This window comes from Actinia tenebrosa, unplaced genomic scaffold, assembly GCF_029948245.1.
Source record: "Actinia tenebrosa isolate PJP-AT-01 unplaced genomic scaffold, QUT_ActTen_1.0 PGA_scaffold13__45_contigs__length_12533684, whole genome shotgun sequence".
In the NCBI taxonomy this organism is placed as follows: Eukaryota; Metazoa; Cnidaria; class Anthozoa; order Actiniaria; family Actiniidae; genus Actinia; species Actinia tenebrosa.
In genome coordinates, this window is record NW_028292573.1 from 1,699,525 (window position 1) to 1,717,467 (window position 17,943).

Here is a 17,943-nt window from a genome sequence, read left to right on the forward strand (position 1 = left end):
GCACAGGGTTCCCAAACTGAAGTAGGTCTTATGATAATGATTATTTGCTGCAGGCGAGCATGGTTGTTTCAGGTCCCACACACGGCGTATAGAAAAAAAAAGCAAGCGAAATGTGTTCGGCACCCCTGTTTTAATAAAATTCGCGATGCTGTTGGTGTTGTCATGAAAAAAAACCCAATAATAATAATAATAAATCACGATGGCTCTCATATGAGGGGTTGCAACCCCCAAAACCTACCCCTAGATCCACCACTGATTTCATCGTCTTTTAAACCTCGAACTCCACAAAAAACTTGATCAAAATGATCCCTAATATGGGGGACTCATTTATTTAAAACCCATTTGGCTCTTCCTCCAATGTTTCTATGACCGAATTTTTCGTGCAGAAAATATTTTGCTTGCAGAAACGTTTCTGCCATGTTATGTCAAGGTTCGTACCTGCGTAGGATTCGGCTTACTACTCTCCCGCACAGGATTTTTGTAACGCGTACACGACCCATCAACAGCCACCCCACAGGACTAGTTTTGTTCTTGTCGACCATAGAGAACTTTGTGGAAGGATTTTTCAAGAACGAAACTAGCCCTGTGGCGTGGCTGGTGGTGGGTCGTGTACACGTTACAAAAATCGTGTGTGGGAGAGTAGTAAGGTCGAAAAAAATGCGCTCGCGTCGTCGTCTTTTGACGTTCGCATCTTGATGCTAAAACACAATATGAAAGAATTAGCCTTAAGTTTCAAGCACGGGCACTAAGTTTTGGCATATTTTGTGAAGTCCAATTGATCAGGCATGTTTGAAAGTCAAATTTACTTATGTTTTGACGAATTTGCATACGGATTCATAGCATGCGCAGACGTTTTTCACTCGCGTCGTCGGTCTAACGTAACGTCAAAAAAAACCACGAAAAAGTGAAATTTCCAGACCTCGCACTCGTTGAGGTCAGGCGTACTTTTCTCGATCTCGTTCGGTCCAACGTTAGTGTTTTCTCGATCTCGTTTGGTCGAACGTCGTAACCCACAAAAAAATTAAACATCCATTAGACTTCCCACTCTTTAAAGATCAGGTGTATTTTTTACTAGTGGACAAAGCGTAGAAACAAGTTGTGAGGGGTCTGAATATGCAAATGTGTCACTCACTCACTCACTAAGACGTTAGCAGATCGATAATTAAACGTTTTTCAATCCTCTTACGTCATCTGATTACGAAAGTTACACGAAACCTACTTCCGCATTTCTTACAAACACGAAGTTCGAATCCACTAATAAATGCTTGAGTTTGGCGATTTTCATCAGGATCTAAAATTTCATTTTCCGATGTGGGATGATGTCTAGCACTGAGCATGCTAACACTCGCAAATATAGTCTTACTTTCGGAATATAAATATAATTATATATCAAAAGAATCAAAGAAAGAGTAAAATGAAAAATAGAATCCTAAATCAGCATAAAAAGGTAAGTTTAAATTTCTTTTTAATCAGAACAAACTAAAAATAATTCTCTTTTATATAGAAAATGCAAGATAATTCTTCCGATCAACAACGAACTGTGAGTCTTATCATATAGACTTGAATGAATACAAGTTGAATAACATTTCTAAACATTTCCCGGCCAGAGTACGAATAATAGCCGTCAACTGAACCGGTTAGTTGGTCGGTCTGTTGTGCGGAAGGTCGTGGTTCAAGCCTCGGCCGGACCAAAATTCAGGGTCTTAAAATAACCGAGAAGGTGCTGCCTTTGTAATTACAATTACGATTACACCTGCATATGGTTAGACCCTCAAGTCTTAATGATACACAATTCAATATATTGGATGAATGTTATCTTTATTTATTGTGCCAGCTACTACGTGATCAGCATAGCAAACACTTACAATAGCGTAACCCATGCCGTTACACCCACCGGGGGGGGGGGGGGGGGGGGGTACTCCCCTATATTTGCTATACGGGTATGGTTTTTCGGCTTTTGGGTCTGGGGTAGGGTATCATTATTTGACATTTTGTCTGGGATAGGGTATCATTTTTGTCTGGGATAGGGTTATGATTTGGTCGTTTTTGCTTGGCGAATAGGCTACGCTTTCTGCCGGCATAAAAACAATATACAAACGTTAGTAAATATCGCTTGCAATCTATTGAATAACCGTCTTTTGCATGTCAACAAAAGATAATATGACCGAGATGTAGTTAACACTACTATTTGTTTGAAATGGTTTCAATAATGGCCATATCCGTTCTTAAGTCTGGGATAGGGTGTACAATTCTTAGTTTTAGTCTGGGGTAGGGATGTAAAATCAAAATTTTAGGTCTGGGATAGGGTCAGGGTTTGGAGGTCCTCGCGGCACACCCCTACCCAAGTTGGGGTGCTATTACCCCCCCCCCCCCCCTTCCGGGCGTTACACATCATTTATACGATGCTAGAAAGATAAAGAAGGATAATTATATACATTTTGTGTCCTAATGATCTCACTTTAGTTTAGGAGAACACAATTTTGCGTAGTTCTACTTTTCTTATGCTATGGGAAAAAGTGTCTCATGAGCCAGTTGCCAGTGAAGCATTTCTATTAAAGTGCCCACTACATCATTAAATAAAAGCCCCTATTAAACGCTCGCATCAAAACCAGTTCTTCTACTACTACTAATATTAGTATGGATCTTCCGTCTTGTAGGTTATTATCTGCACTACTGAAATGTAATCAAGTACTCAGGATAGAACTGAGAGTCACGATGCATTACCACAAAGATCAGGATCAGTACAATGGAGTACTGTAGGATCTTCAGTCTTGTAGGTTATCTGCGCTATTGAAATGTAATCAAGTACTCAGGATAGCACTGAGCGTCATAAAACACTACGAAGATGCTTGCATTATGACCAGTACTGTTCGCTACAGATTCAAAACCTCTAGGTGGCACAATCATTCCGCTTTGACCTGGAGCATGTCGCCCTGTCAATACACGAGCAAGGTACATGTGTCTGTTGTTATTATATCCACCACCTTTAGCATATCCCATTGAATACGATGCATCTCTTGCAAAATACACTCCGTTTCCATATGCAGTCCCTGTAAATGCAAGACATAATAAAATATACATAAATAATCGTTTCTATATGTGGTATCAGGTATAATTAATTCTTGGAGTCTCCGGCTCTGGCTCATTATACATATCGAGATTAAATAAAATTATCTATCTCTCTAGGCTAGTATTTCTTTTCTCTCATTCGTTAAATACCGCTGTGTTTTATAACTAAAGACTCATCTCCACAGGCTATGCCCCGCTCAACAGCAATGAATGTGTAGTTTGATCATTAACGATAACAATGCTTTGAAATCCCACAACATTTCAATTTATGGTATCCGTGAATTGCTGACCAGGCTAAGTCTTTGCAAATGACTGTTCAAAAACATATGAATGCGAAACAGTTGTATTAATGGTCAATTCCCGACTTACCATGAGCGGTTCCACCAAAGCTTCTATTAAATCCTGTTGTATTAATATCGTTCACATTTTTCTCTGCTGTTCCGTGGAATAATTGCTGTTCATTGTTCATTCCTGTATTATCCTTGTCCATTTTCTGTTTATGGACCATATACTGCAGGTACAAGTGAGGGTTTTGTATTCGTTCTATTTTTAGTATATTTCCACGTCCTCCTGTACTTTGGAAGAGGTTGTGCACCTTTTGGTACTCAGCCGAACCATTTGCTAGGTTAAAACGATGCACGGTTACTTCTTTACCACTGCTATCTCGGGGCATTGGGCACCAATCCTTGGGTAATGTAACACCTGAAAGAAAGTCACAACATTCATTATTTCATCTCTTTCTTTAATATAACCTTTATATTAAAAATTATACAAACATTAACAAGCAAAAGAATCCTTGAATGGTGTCCATAGTGATGGAAAGTGAGAGTACATCTGTCTCCTCAGTTGACATCAAAGATAGACACTATTTTACTATTATTTTATTTATTGACACACTTTTATATATTCCATATATTCTTAATTGTATATATATAGTATATTTAGCTTGGACTCCCCGATTAGCAAGGCACGTGTGCCAAGCTAGAAGCTTGAGACTTTAATAAAGTTTATCATTATCATTATTATTATTACTATCCATAAACGATACGTCATAACCGCTAAGAACGTATTGTTGGTAATCATCAAGAAAATATGCATACACCAAAAAAGGGAATGCCATTTTTGTGGACATAAGCCGGTGAAGACAGTGTAGTCCTAATTTACATTTTTGCAACAAGTTTTTTTTTTTGATGCAAGTGTCGCAAACGGTCTCTCATTTCATCTATAGAGCGTAAGACCGAAAATAATGTATTGGTGGTAAGGACCGATCAAGATATTTCATGTATGTTTAAGGTAGATAATAGGTTGTTCATTCATATTTACAAAGTCGTATATTTGTCAATTTCGAAACAAAACCGACCAGGTCAGGCAATAAAAATCTTAGCATGTTTCGAAAACCTCCCAATTTTATCTCAAAATTGCATGAAATTACGAAATCTTTTTTTTTTTTTTGAGAAATTTTGAAAACAACGCTAATAAACGGCAAAAAACGAGATACGCGAAATGAATGCGCAGTAGGAAAGGTCCGGAACTACCTTAAGAAGGATATGTAACGTATGCTATGAAAAAAAACTAAGACAAAGTTACCTTTGCCATGGCTTCCATTCGACTCTACAGTCGTGCGCGTGACAGACATGGTTTGCCCCGTAGACAGTCCTGTTCCAGTAGATGTAGCTAACACGATAACATATTTCTCCCCTTGTACATCTACCGTGACTCGGTTGTCATCATTGGCATGTGCTTTCTCGATTGTAGCGTTTGCGCTTTTGTTGAAATACTTTCTTGTTCCATGCAACTCGTACTGCCATTTGACTGTTTTATAAATCACTTCAGCTTGTTCACTTTCCTTTTCTTTTTTGCCTCTTTCTTGGATCTCTTCCCAGATATCGTTAACGATGGTGCTAACATCCTCTGGATCACCTCGCACCACAATACGCCCTATTCTGTCCTCAAACTTTATACTCACATCAAGTTTCCTGGCTTTTGTTCTTAGCTTGTTTCGCTGTCTTTCACTAAGTTTGGATACAACATCGTTTTCCACTGCCTGTGTCTTACAGGCTTCGGTAAAACGCTTGGTTAAGTCTTTCTGGGCTCTGTCAACACAGTCTTTACTTTTACCAAACACATGGAATTGAATAGCCATTACAGCGTCGTCTAAATGATCAGGTGTCTTGCTAGGAGCGTGAGATTTTTCTCTTTTTTTAGCTGGTGGTATTTTATGAGGCTTACTTTGCTTGAAGGACCCAGTCAAGTATTGCTGGAGTGTTTGCTGGAAGGTTGCAACCATAGGTGCTTGGAAAATCACGATTCTTACTTCCCCAAGGCTATGAAGATTTGGACACACATTGGCTAGGGCCTGAAAAGTAGCCTGAGCCGAATCGGCACTTGACATACCAGACTTTCCAGTTCCAATCGCCGGTAAAGAAACAGACCCAAACCCATGATTATCTGCAGTCCGGAGGCAGTTCTCGATGCACGTTTGGAGGGGTTTTCCTGGAATCACATGGATGATGTTTTGGAACTGTGTTAAGTTTCCTGGTCCAGTTACCACGGCAGATCCCGCTGGTTGTTGACCTTGGTTACTGCATTCCAGCTGCACAGCTGGTCCTGCTGCTTGCTCAATTACTGTGCTTAGCACACCTGCATTGGCCATTATCATGTCAGTACCGATAATGTTGACAATGGCATCAGTTTGTTGCTGGAGTAGGTCACCCTGAAGAACCTGTACTGAAACATTCCCAAAATGGTTCGTCCTGCTCCCAGAAGCGACACCCTGGAACAGGTGACGCATTAGAGAATAAAAACCTCCACCTCTTTGCACAGGACCACTGATCTGACCACTAGCCAGGGTAAACTCTTGTTGGAATGCATTTACCAACTGTGTATCTTGAGCAAAAACAACAAAGCGGACGTCGTTCAAAGAAGAACGTCCCATTCGACTAGTGACATTAATCACTTCACTAATCATTATTTGACAGGCTGTGTTATTAGGAAAACCAAGTCCTCCTGTGCCAATGATAGGGAAGGCTATTGATGTGGCATTGAGCTGCAGTGCCTGCTGAAGACATTGTTGAACTATTGAGCGTAGTTGCTGAAAAATGAAAATGAAACATTTTATCTAAACAAATCTCGACACTATCCGATCTGTTTTAACATTAACGGCGAGGGTTTATAGAGCTGTTAAGTTAAGATGTATTTCCGGGTGCGACTGCTCACAAAAACCGTTGAAATAAAGTGGAAGATGCCCTCAATAATTTGACCTCTACCGTCATACAAATAAAACTTACGAAGAAAGAGTAAGAAAATTTTTTATAGAACTGCTTTTCGCTTTGGACCCGGAAGTCCTTTTTCCATAGGATTGACTATACTTTTTTCAAATTTGATTTGTTCGAAAGGCTCACTTTTATCACTAAAACGACAAGTTTTTCTCGATGACCACACCGTAGGCAAGTTCATTATTATTCAAAAAGCAAGATGGCCATCGGGTTTTAAAAGTGCTTTACATGATTAATATTCATAATCACTTACGAATCACGTGCGTAGACAGTGCAATTCGCATTATTAAGTACTGACTGTTGCATAATGCGCACGTGCCATGTACTTCACAAGCATGAGGGGTGGTTAGTGATGACGTATTCACTCTCGAAAGGCTAATGCCCGAAGCTTGTTCTTCAATGCAAAGTGGTCGTAAGGGTTTACATTTCAATTTCGGTTATCAAGCGGTGCAACCACGGGTTTCTTAGTCATATACTATCATATAGCGTTAGCCTCACAAGACAGTGATTTTTTATTTCAAAAAAACATGGCAAGAAGCACTCACCGTCTCGGCGCCGCCGTTTCCACCATCCCAATTACAACACTTTGTTAGAATTACGTGGTTACAACTAAGACTGCCACACTGTGAAACTACGGACACGCCACCCGCGTGCTGTTGTATCATAGCCACACCTGCTCTTTGGAAGACTTTAGAAAGTTGACCAATAGTGGATCCAACTAGTACATCAGCCTGCAAATTTATTATTTCAATAAATAAACCAAATACTGAAAGAATGAAAGACTCGGTCAATAAAAGATAAAAAGGGGATACAATAATATTCAGAATATTGATTAATTAATACGTAGGGTATACACCTATTCCAATAAACCTTGTCATCGCCAAAGGCAATAGGCGATAGTTCATTCCGACCATGGAAATGGTTTCGTTGAATACAAAGAACATTAAATCAGTCTCAACACTAAGGTCCATGTTCTTGATGACAATGAATAAGAAGCAGAAACGGTAAAGTCATCCCATGCACCTATTCTTGGATCTTGAAATAGGTGTATATTTATTACTCATGGCGGGAACAAAAGATTATTATAAGCCTTTTATATTTACTCACATCATCAGCATCAATGTTGCCCTGTTTCCATGATATCCTTACATTTCCACACGTCATGGTCATGGGACCACTGAGGACACTTGGACTGGAATACGCCTGCCCACTAACATCATCACCCTCATCACTTTCATTTGACGAACTAGTATCCGTACTCTCTTCACTGCCTTGGCCTGGAACATCCTTCTTTGCCCTTTGCGAAACATCGCCCATTTTTTCTATTGCACACTTGTGTTCATGTTCTACAGATTTGATCAACCTGTTTCCCTTTTCAGTAGTAAAAAATTTGCTCAAACCTGACTGTTGAACTTTCAATTCCGTAACGGCAACAGAGCTCGTCAAGACATGCATAGCTGCCTGTACACGAGCAATCCCTATCTTGGTACCAGATATCAAAAACGCGTCCGCAGTCTCGTCAGCTTTGATTTTCACCGTATATTGTTTCAACGAACTTTCCATGTTAGTAAGTTCATCTTTTCTGTGTTCCATGATGTAGCGTCTAACACCCTTATCTAAACAGCAAAACGTTCCAGTTCCAATTGAATTGTCATCTAGGAATTTCTGAATTCTGTCATTAGCACTTGAAACATCTCCCTTAAAACCTGCGATCCACGTATCAAAGTACTCGTTTCTACGAACGTATACTTTGAATTGTTGTTTAACTTCATCACAAAGATCGCGCCATTTCTGTGTTCTGAGAACTTCCATTATGTCCTTATCCACTTTGATTTTGATTTCAGTGGTGATGCTTTTGATAAGATCCGCTGCTTCATCGGCGTCTTTCTTGTTAATTCCAACAACAGATGCAGTGGTTGTCTCCATATCTTCATCAATACAAAACACAGCTTCAAGTTGTTTACTCCTCAGCTCCACTCCAATTCTTTCAAGCCCTTCTTCAGTATTCAGCATCTCAAAAACAGTCTGAGAGAGTGAGATTTTCCTTTCGCTCATCTTTGATAAATATTGGTATATTTTTATCTTTGCTTCGTTAACTTGTTTCTTTGGTCCAGTTATTGTAATAGTACCATTATCTTGATCAATGTCTACTTCTAACTCATCATATTCACACAAATGATTGTCTTTAAAGCCAGTTTTGTTCAGAAGAGCTAACTTTTCTTCTTCAACATCGATTGTTTGTTTTTCATATCCTTTTCTCGCTTCAAGGCTCAGAGTTTCTGCGATTTTTTCCAAAAACATTCTCTTCAGGTCTTTTGAATCATCCTCTCGGCAGATGATGGTGGCTTTGTCCTTTGAGGATGCACATTCTTTGACCAACAACTTTTCCTTTCCGATCTCATTGTGCAGATTAGAAATGCCGCTGATGACAGCCTCCCAATGATTCTTGTCAACATCCAGCTCGATAGTATTGAACTGCTTAGTAAAATCAGTCACAGTTTTTATTCCTCTTTCTTTATTGACTGAACCTTCTTTGGCACGTTTTGGCGTGACATAGACAATCGTATCCCCAGAGGTGTACTTCATGGTGAATCCATGGACCTTCAACGATTCTTTGAGCTCCCTGAGAGAATCTCTTGATGATATGAACTCCATCACGTCTTTGTCAACAGCTACTGCAATGTCGTGTTGAGTAGGCTGCCCCTGGGTAGTGTCTTGGATGGATGGGTTGAACCTTTCCGCTGTTAGTTCTGAATCGTTCAGTTTCAGTGACGTTAAACTCAGAACTTTCTTCATTACTGAGGATTTAATTATAGAAGAAGAAAGTTTAATTCGAAAACCCATATTCTATGAAGCGCAACAATAAAGTTATAGACACAGTCACTGTCCTGTAAAATTACCATTGAATTTCAAAGCGATAGTTCCATATAGCTCTATATGGAACTTAAGGTGGATTTAATTAACCATATTAACTCTGGACGGTTGAATATTACTGACGTAAGGAGCATCGCGCGGTCGCGTTGTTGTTGGTACAAACAGAGTCAAGTACGGAACGGCCGTTAAAGAAGTAACGCTCATAGGCTATTCAAACCGTTTGACCTTTGGAATGAAAACGTCTGAATTACAGCGAACGAAGGAGCACGGACACAAGATAAGTAAACAAGTATAACGTTAATTTAATTCAAATAATCGAAAGGAAAAATAATAATAACCTATAGAAATCCAACCACATTCGGTGTCCTAGTGCCCTTGCGCCGACCATGCGAGGAGCTTTTGTGAGACACTAGATTAGCAGTGTAATGCGTGACTTTGTATGTAATGACTTCTTATCTGAAGCGTGACAGCATCACAGGGTTAGAATTACATATAGAGCGGAATTCGTACAAAAAGGTTAAATGATCTAAAAGTCAAGTAAAACATATAAGTTCCAGCAAGGGCTTTGATCAGTTCGCTCCTTTTTCAATACATATTTTGATAATTATTTACGAAGTAATTACCCCGCCATATCCTTGACCTCGTAGTACAGTACCCTCTTAAACCTGGATTTCCCATTTCATTCAGAAAGGAAAACTGACAAACAAACTCACCATCAGGATCTTTAAACGTGACAACAGCCTCTTCATTCCCTTCCTCATACTGGATACTGGTGACCTCTCCACCGATTCGTGGATTAGAGAAGTAATATTCCAGAGCATCACGGGTAGTGTTAGATGCCAAATTGCGAACCAGAATACTGGAACTGACAGGTACTCTATGTACGGTAACCCTTGCCCCCTCAAGATTGCGGCTCTCCATCTCTCGCTTTGCATTTTGAAAATCTAAAAGAAAATAACCCTATTGTTTAATATTTTTCAACACGAGAAGTAGTATCAATATTGTATTTCAGATATCAAACAATACCATTCAAGGTTCGATCAAGTTTTCTGGTTGTCAAGGGGTGTCTAGATGGTAAAACCATACTTTTCAAGAAATATGACGTTCATTTAAAACAGTCTATTTTATAACACTTCTGTTACCTCCCCGTACTTGTGGGCGAAGTAACTGAATATTTTCTTACTCGATTCGTTTACAGCCATCCTCAATCACACGCGCCCTCTAGCGATTGTTTCATTCGCGACGAAGAAGGTTTTGGTGAAAATTGTCGGAAGCATAAAGCTATAAGGGCGCGTGCCTATAGAATGTCATTTGTAACGACTTGATTGACGTCCACCAAAAGCTTCTTCATCGCGGCAGAAACAATCGCTTGAGCGGCGTGTGTGATTGAGAATGGCTGTGCGTAATCAAGAGTTTTTGACCATTTTGACCGTTAGGGTTAGTTGTTCCTTAATAAATAGATCAAATGAAGAAGCAAAACATTGAGATTAAATACTCACTACTGATCTTTTCAAGTGTCACCAAAGCATTCAGACCTTCGTTAGTTTTAGCAATATCATGGACTACATCACCACTTCTGGCTTCAACGAAGTTACGTATTGTATCAAAAGTTGTTGATGACTTTAACCCTTGTATCAGAATTAAATTTGGTTCAAGGTTTTCACTTTCATTGTTGACATCATCGTGACATGGGACATTTTGAGGTTGAGCTGCTCGTCGTTTTCCTACCCCTCTCCCAGCTCCACGACCAACCCAGTTATGGCCTCCACCATCTCGTCTATTTTGAGCATTTTGGTTCACATTTCGTCTCTGGTTATTGCGTGGACGAGGTTGACCACGGTTCACTCGTTGCTGGGGGCCATCAGTTCGAACGTCCGCCTCACTATAGGATCGAGGAAATACATGGCTGGGTGGAGGATACGCTTTTTCATTATAAGGGTGACCAATCCAATGCGGATGTGGTCCAAAATTAGCATCATTATAGTAATTATCTGCATAAGGATTTCTGCCACCCCCTCTTGGAAAGCCTCTTTGATTTCCACCTCTATTATTGTATCTTCCCCATCCTTGAGGAGGACCACCAGAGTTCCACCCACCGCGTCCCCATGGCTGCTGTGGGTATTCTCCATGAACCCATTGTGGTTGCTGAGGATATTCCCAGTTCTCCCACTGATGACGGTCATGGTAACCTCCCAGCCGACCTCCAGGATGGAAATTGTCACCTGGTTCAGTTCTTTCTTCATTCTCTAGGATTCTTTCGTTTCCTTGTTGCTGTTGCGATTGTAAATTCTTTTTTCGATTTCTTCTTTTGTTATTTCTTTTATTCCTTGGTGTATTATTTCCAGCATTGACTTCAGCACCTCTCTCCTTATCTTGACTTGGTTCTTCATCGGGATTCGGCGGGGGAGAACCGTATCCCTGGTTGCCATTTTGCTTTCCTTCCCACGCTTTGCGTCCTCCTTGGTTTTTCGATTCTTTACAAGCATCTTCTCCGTCGCGATCTTTAAAAGTTCCTTTCAAGGGAGACATTTTTTCCAGACATTCGCTTGCCATTTGAAGATCTTCCTTCACGTCTTGTCGTCCCAAAACCTTTCGGATGACAAAAGGAGGAAAACCTTTGAATTTCTCTTGTAGAATCTTCACTTTTTCGTTAAGGCTTAAGTACTCTTGGTCATCAATCTCCAAGTCTTCAACTGAGTGGTGGTCCTCTCCAAATTCATCTTCATCTTCATGTCCTTCTAATTGACTCCTGTTAACATGCACAGCTGCGTCTTCCTTACCAGTACTTTCATTTATATTCACATATTTCCCTGCAGAATCCTTTTTTTTATTCTTGGGTAATACCGGTGGCTTTTGTTTCTTCGCCTTATTTGTTGTCGATGCTTTGCCTTGCAGTCCTATATTGGATGCCCCTCCAGTGGATGACATAGCTTTCAAGCAGCTACTTGCAGCACGAAGATCTCCCATTATGTCATCTCGTTGTAAAACCTTTCTGATCATCAATGGTGGAATTGACTTAAAACTTTCTTGCAAATGTTTAACTTTAGCGTCGACACTTAAATGCCTTGTATCGTCATCTCCATCACTTTGTTCTATTTCCTCGGAATCAATGTTTTCAAGTTTGATGGCATCTTCAAGGTCACCCTGCAGAACCTCAGAGCCACTGCAATCCTCATTGCTACTTGAGTTTTCCGAGCCGGATTCATCATTTGGTTCATTGACAAATAAGAACTCTTCATCATCAGAACCTTCTTGCCATTTTGATTCTGACATTTCCTTGTCTTGTTTCCTATTTAAAAAATTAAGAAAAGATTGACATTGTAACATTTATGGTGGTCGTTTCGATTCAGACAAAAATGAGTTTTTCAAGAGGTCCTGGTTAGTGTGTCCATTTGCACACAGTAAGTTCATTTACAACACACTAATGAAAAAATGTTTACTTCTATACCTGCACACTACATGATTATGCACAGAATTATTGAAAAGTATTATGTATATTTAATATTATTTAATAAGAAAACTAGTTCTAAAAGACGTTTCGCTGTCATCTCGACATCATCAGGTCTAATGAAAACTGTAAACTCTACGATATATAAATATAGCTAAAGGAAGTAGCAAAGTTCAATGAATAACAATGAAATAGACTAAATTAAGCGGAAAAATGACAATAAAAACACAAAACAAGCAAAAAAATTAAATGATAATTTTCGCTCTAATAGAGTCTGATTGTTTGTTAAGTTCAGGTTTAAGGTCCTTAAACCTGAACCTTACATATAGTAGAGTTTACAGTTTTCATTAGACCTGATGATGTTGTCGAGGTGACAGCGAAACGTTGACTTTTACGACTAGTTATTCCTAAAAGTACCTTTATCAAATACTTAATATTAACAAAGTAAGTTAGAACCAATTATGGTAAATTCAGTATTCGTTTTTGTAGAGCTTTTAATTTCTATGGAATAATTTAGATGAAAATTTAAAACTGCTATCAGTGCAATCAAGCAGTTAAGGACCCAGCTCAAGTCTAGTCTCATCTGGGGGTGGGGGGGGGGGGGGGGGGGGACTCTCTTGAAAAGTGGGTAGGGGGGCTGGACAGACCTTTTAGGGTCAAAAATGAGACATCGCATACCTTTTAGGGTCTCTGACTGACTCCCAGCTGACTCTGTACCTTTTAGGTTCAGATTTGTTCGTTTTGAAAAATATCAAACGTCATACAAGAATAACATGGTTGGAAACGTTGTCATTCTAAGTGTGGTCGTACGTTTTAGGGTCTGAAATCAGCATCTCAGTTAATTTATGCATACCTTTTAGGGTCATTTTTCAAGAGAGTCCCCCCCCCCTCTCATACAGTCTCACAATTACTAGTTTACTTATTTGCACTATTCTCTTTATTTCAAAAATATTAATTAAAATTGTTTATGCAAATCCTACTAATTGCACTCATTTGTACTTTGTTGCAATTATTCAAATATGAACAAAGTTTAGAAAAGGATTAGCTACATCTTCGTATTATTGTATCATTATTGTTTTTTAATAAATAATACCATGGCTCTGAGGGATATTAGGGATTAAATGTCCCCGAAGCCGAGGGAAGTTTAGTAGAAGTCCCGAGGCCGTAGGCCGATCAAGGTACTAAACTTCCCTCGGCTGTCTGTGACATTTAATCCCTAATATCCCGAAGATGCCACTGTGGTATTATTTTGTAATATCATGATCTCCGAGAGAATAAACGAAGTTTGTAGACAGAGCTGTAAACCTTGAATGCTATTAGCAAAAAGGTGAAAGTCAATGGTGCATTAGTTATAATCATCCCTCATCAATGAAACATGAGGGACAATTACTTCTATAAATCATCGCTCATGTTTCATTAATGAGGGACGATAAAAACATTAAAACTGCTCATCCCTCATGACTCACCTATTTATGAGGAATAGCCCCTCATTTACAATCTCCAGGGACTACAGTAGGTCCTGAGGACCCAATGAAAACAATAGTTTTCGATTTCTTCAAGACTCACCTCAACACATCTACACATGACGTGGGATGCAAATGAATCATTTACAACGCATGCGCTATGCAGCGTCTCATTTATTTCATTAATACCATAACTTCGGAGGAAGTAAAAGAGCATAGAATGACTTTAAAACTGATTTAAGTGTTTTTCATAAACCCATGAACAAACTGTAACTAATAAGTGTGATAGTCAAATGACAACAAAAGAGCACAATGGTATTAGTGAGTGTACTGAAGCTTATCAGACTAAATTGCATTTCAAGGGTTTATGAAAACCACTCTAAGTTGAATTACTATGAATACTAATAAGTTGTTTTCAAATGTGTCTAATCTATATAGTCTCAAGGGAGAACTGAAGAACTTTGAAGTGAAAAATATTTTCTTTGTTTGATTTGACTTGTTTAATTTGCTTTGAAGGTGTACAATGCCCTAAATAACACAACGATGGTAAAGGAAGCGGAAAAAAGTACGTATACGAGCCCAAGCCAAAATGAAGATGATGTACTGCTTGTCTCAGCATGTGAAGAGTATGAAGATAAGACAGAGAAATTGAGCACCAGAGTTAATTTGTGAGGAGTTTTTCAAGGAGCAAATTTAAAAACTCAATTAAAAATGTCAAAATCACTATCAAGGTTAATATATGCATGCATAATAAAAAAAATGTCTGTTTAAACTAAATAAGAAAAAAGTATTATATTACAATCATTTCTTCTGTGTAGATCATTAGTAAATAAAGAATACTCCCTCATTAATTATGGATGAGGGAGTATTAGTTCTAATACTCCCTCATTCATAATTATTAGTTCTAATACTCCCTCATCCATAATTAATGAGGGACTATTAGAACTAATTTTCTCTCATGTTATTCATAAAGGAGGGATGTTAGTCATTGAACCTCCCTCCAAAAACAATAGATCCTGAGGTGATTATGGTATTATCTATAATAAATCTATATTTAATTTTATCAAATCAGGCAATTCTCAAAACTTTGAAAACACCCATGAAATGAATCTTTAATTTTACCCTGACCCATATGATTACCTATACAAATTGTACTCATGCTGTAAAGTCCTTATTAAGTTGCTCAAGTTTGTTGAGTGTATCATAAACAAATAATCACACAATCTTCTCCTACAATTCGGAATTTATAGATACTCATGGTATTTTGAAAGTTCTCAAATTGGACTCCCCCAATTAAAAGGCTCGTCCAATTTTGAAAACTTTTAAAACATCACTCGTACCTATATAAATTCTGAATTGTACTTGAAATCATGCAATTTGCTATATCATCATATTCATGTGTCTCCTCATGGTATGTTGTGCATGCATACTACATGTAGCTACTAGAACCTCTCATTGTTTTCATTGCATCAGCAATGCTATAACTGGCCATAGAAAATTAATGGAGTGCAATCCAAATGACTAAAAATCCCTCAATATATAAATAACTGGCCAACAGCCACCATGTTGGTTAATTTAAAAAGAGAAGCTATAATGAAGGATGCTACATGACATTGTCAACCTGAAGATAAGCAGCTATAAGAAAACATACACCCCAAGAATTAATACCTGGGTAGACTAGTACTGTCAGTGACTCTGTGCATATAGAGTTGATTCATTAGCTATGACCATAACAATAACGACAGTGCGGTTGTATGAATACCAATCTAGCTAATTGTCTCTCTTTGTCTATCTCATCCCCTACAGGGCTGTCAACTCTCCCGGATAAACCAGGAGTCTCTAGATTTTGGACCGTATCTCCCAGTCTCCAGATTAGAGTCTCAAATCTCCCGGATAATCGCCGAAGCTGACCATTTCTTGTGAGACTCGACTTTCACAACCATAAAATTCCAATTAATTTGTGTTGTTTGTGTTATTTTACATTGTCAACAAAATCGAAACATTCCTCATAAACTGTTATTGCAAGCAGGCCGTTGTAACTTATAAGTGATAATCTGATTGGTCAGAAATAAACCAATCAGATCAAATGTTACAAAGTGAATGATGTCTTTTCGCGTGGTTTTTTCCGCTGTGATGTCATGTCCCTTCCCTTCCCTATCAATTCTCCAGATTTGAATATCTTGGGGGTTGACAGACCTGTCCCCATGCATATGCCTGACCCACTGGGCAATGCAAGTATAGCTTTATTGTGAGTACAATATATCCTTATTTCAATAAAGTTAGTCACCAGAAACCTAGAAAGCTGTGATCGCTGAGAATATCACTGGGAAATGTTTTATATCCTACAAGTAAAGCTTTTGACACAAACTGCAGCAGTTGAGGATGCTCAGAGGAGGTGAACTTTTAACTGGTTTCAGGTGATCTGCTTAAACTTTATTGAAATAAGTTTATATTATTTGCCATGCAATCAGGCGAGAAACACCTTAAATTATTGCTTGACTTTCAATCCAAAGAACATCAATTTCCTAATTATACTAGGCAAAATAATAAAAGAAAGAAAAATCTGAAAATTATTTCAATTTAATATTGTCATAGAAATTAGAGAGTAAATTTTAAATGCTTTTTTTATTTCCAATTTTTTGTGTAAAACCCGTACAATATTTAGCCTATACTTTTACAGATACCAGCAGTATCTCAGTGCATCAAAGGCCATTATATTCTGAAAGTAAGTCATTTCTCTAACAAAATGGTTGAATATTCGAAGTACGTTTACTTAAGTTAATGATGGCCAGTGCCTTCAATAACTGCTCTCTCCTCGTAATACTTCCTTTGTTTCCTTAAAATTTACTTTAGTAGTAGTTAAAGTTTAGTATTAAACGAGCAAAACCAACCATTTTCTGGTGAATACTAAAAGAAAGACTTGAAGAGGTTCGCACATCTTGTCTAAAATATGTTTAGCATGTTATGAAAATTTCAGATTATATTTAAAGTTATAAGAATACTTACGAATAGAGTCGCTTTTCTACGGCAGACAATTTTCAAAAGATACTCCTCAGAAGAGCACCACATAAAGACTGTTAAATAAAACCGAAACCAAAGGTTTCTTCATGAAACAATTGGGACTTCCCCGATGCAATCGAGACATTTCTTGGAAAGGTGACCAAATAGCTAAAACGTTTTACTTCCGGTTTGTTTCCGAGAAATTTGCACTGAAGAGAGGCTATAGTCGATAACGAAAAAAAAAACTTTAACGTTTTTGAAAAACACACTTCTAGAAAAAGATGAGGAACAATAAAAAGAATATGGAAATATCTAAGTATTTTTGTATCTTTTTGTATTTCGTTATTTAAGGCATGAAGTGGGAAAAGTCCCAGGGTGAGATCCCGGATTGGTTCTCAAGTCGAGGCTAATCGGAAGTAGGCCGTAATGTAAACAAGGAAACGAAACAAATAGTCTAAACACAGGTATCCCAAGCTTGGTTTCTGTGGTGTCATGTTATAAGGAAATATATGGGGATTCATCTAAAATTACAATAAAATCATTGAAACATGAAATTAAAGCCTCGAAATTTTCCCGATCATTGGGAAATAGCACTTCTTTCGCTCTGTGAGGTTATTTTTTGAATTTTCAGCCCGTTTTAAGATTTTTTTCCCCACCAGTAAGAAATAATAAGTTAATACTGGTGGGTAAAAAAATCTTAATACTGGCTAGATTCAAAAAATGACCACACAGAGAAATTGAGGGGGATCGCGAAAAGTTTGGTAGGGAAAGGGGGGAATGGGCAAATGTTTATCAGAAAAATGGGGGAATGCAC

The 17,943-nt window shown here is 38.4% G+C and overlaps 1 protein-coding gene across 1 annotated transcript; it reads right to left on the bottom strand.

The window, feature by feature from the left end:
- Positions 1-1,801: 1,801 nt before the first annotated feature.
- LOC116308576 (uncharacterized) lies at positions 1,802-17,279 on the bottom strand. Its single transcript, XM_031719039.2, has 8 exons — positions 17,136-17,279; positions 10,718-12,507; positions 9,932-10,162; positions 7,452-9,142; positions 6,890-7,075; positions 4,657-6,160; positions 3,439-3,771; positions 1,802-3,050 (listed from the first exon to the last, which is right to left on the bottom strand). The coding sequence occupies exons 2-8, from the start codon at positions 12,489-12,491 to the stop codon at positions 2,788-2,790; spliced, it is 5,982 nt and encodes a 1,993-aa protein (XP_031574899.1). The 5' UTR covers positions 12,492-12,507; positions 17,136-17,279; the 3' UTR covers positions 1,802-2,787.
- Between the last annotated feature and the right edge of the window lie 664 nt (positions 17,280-17,943).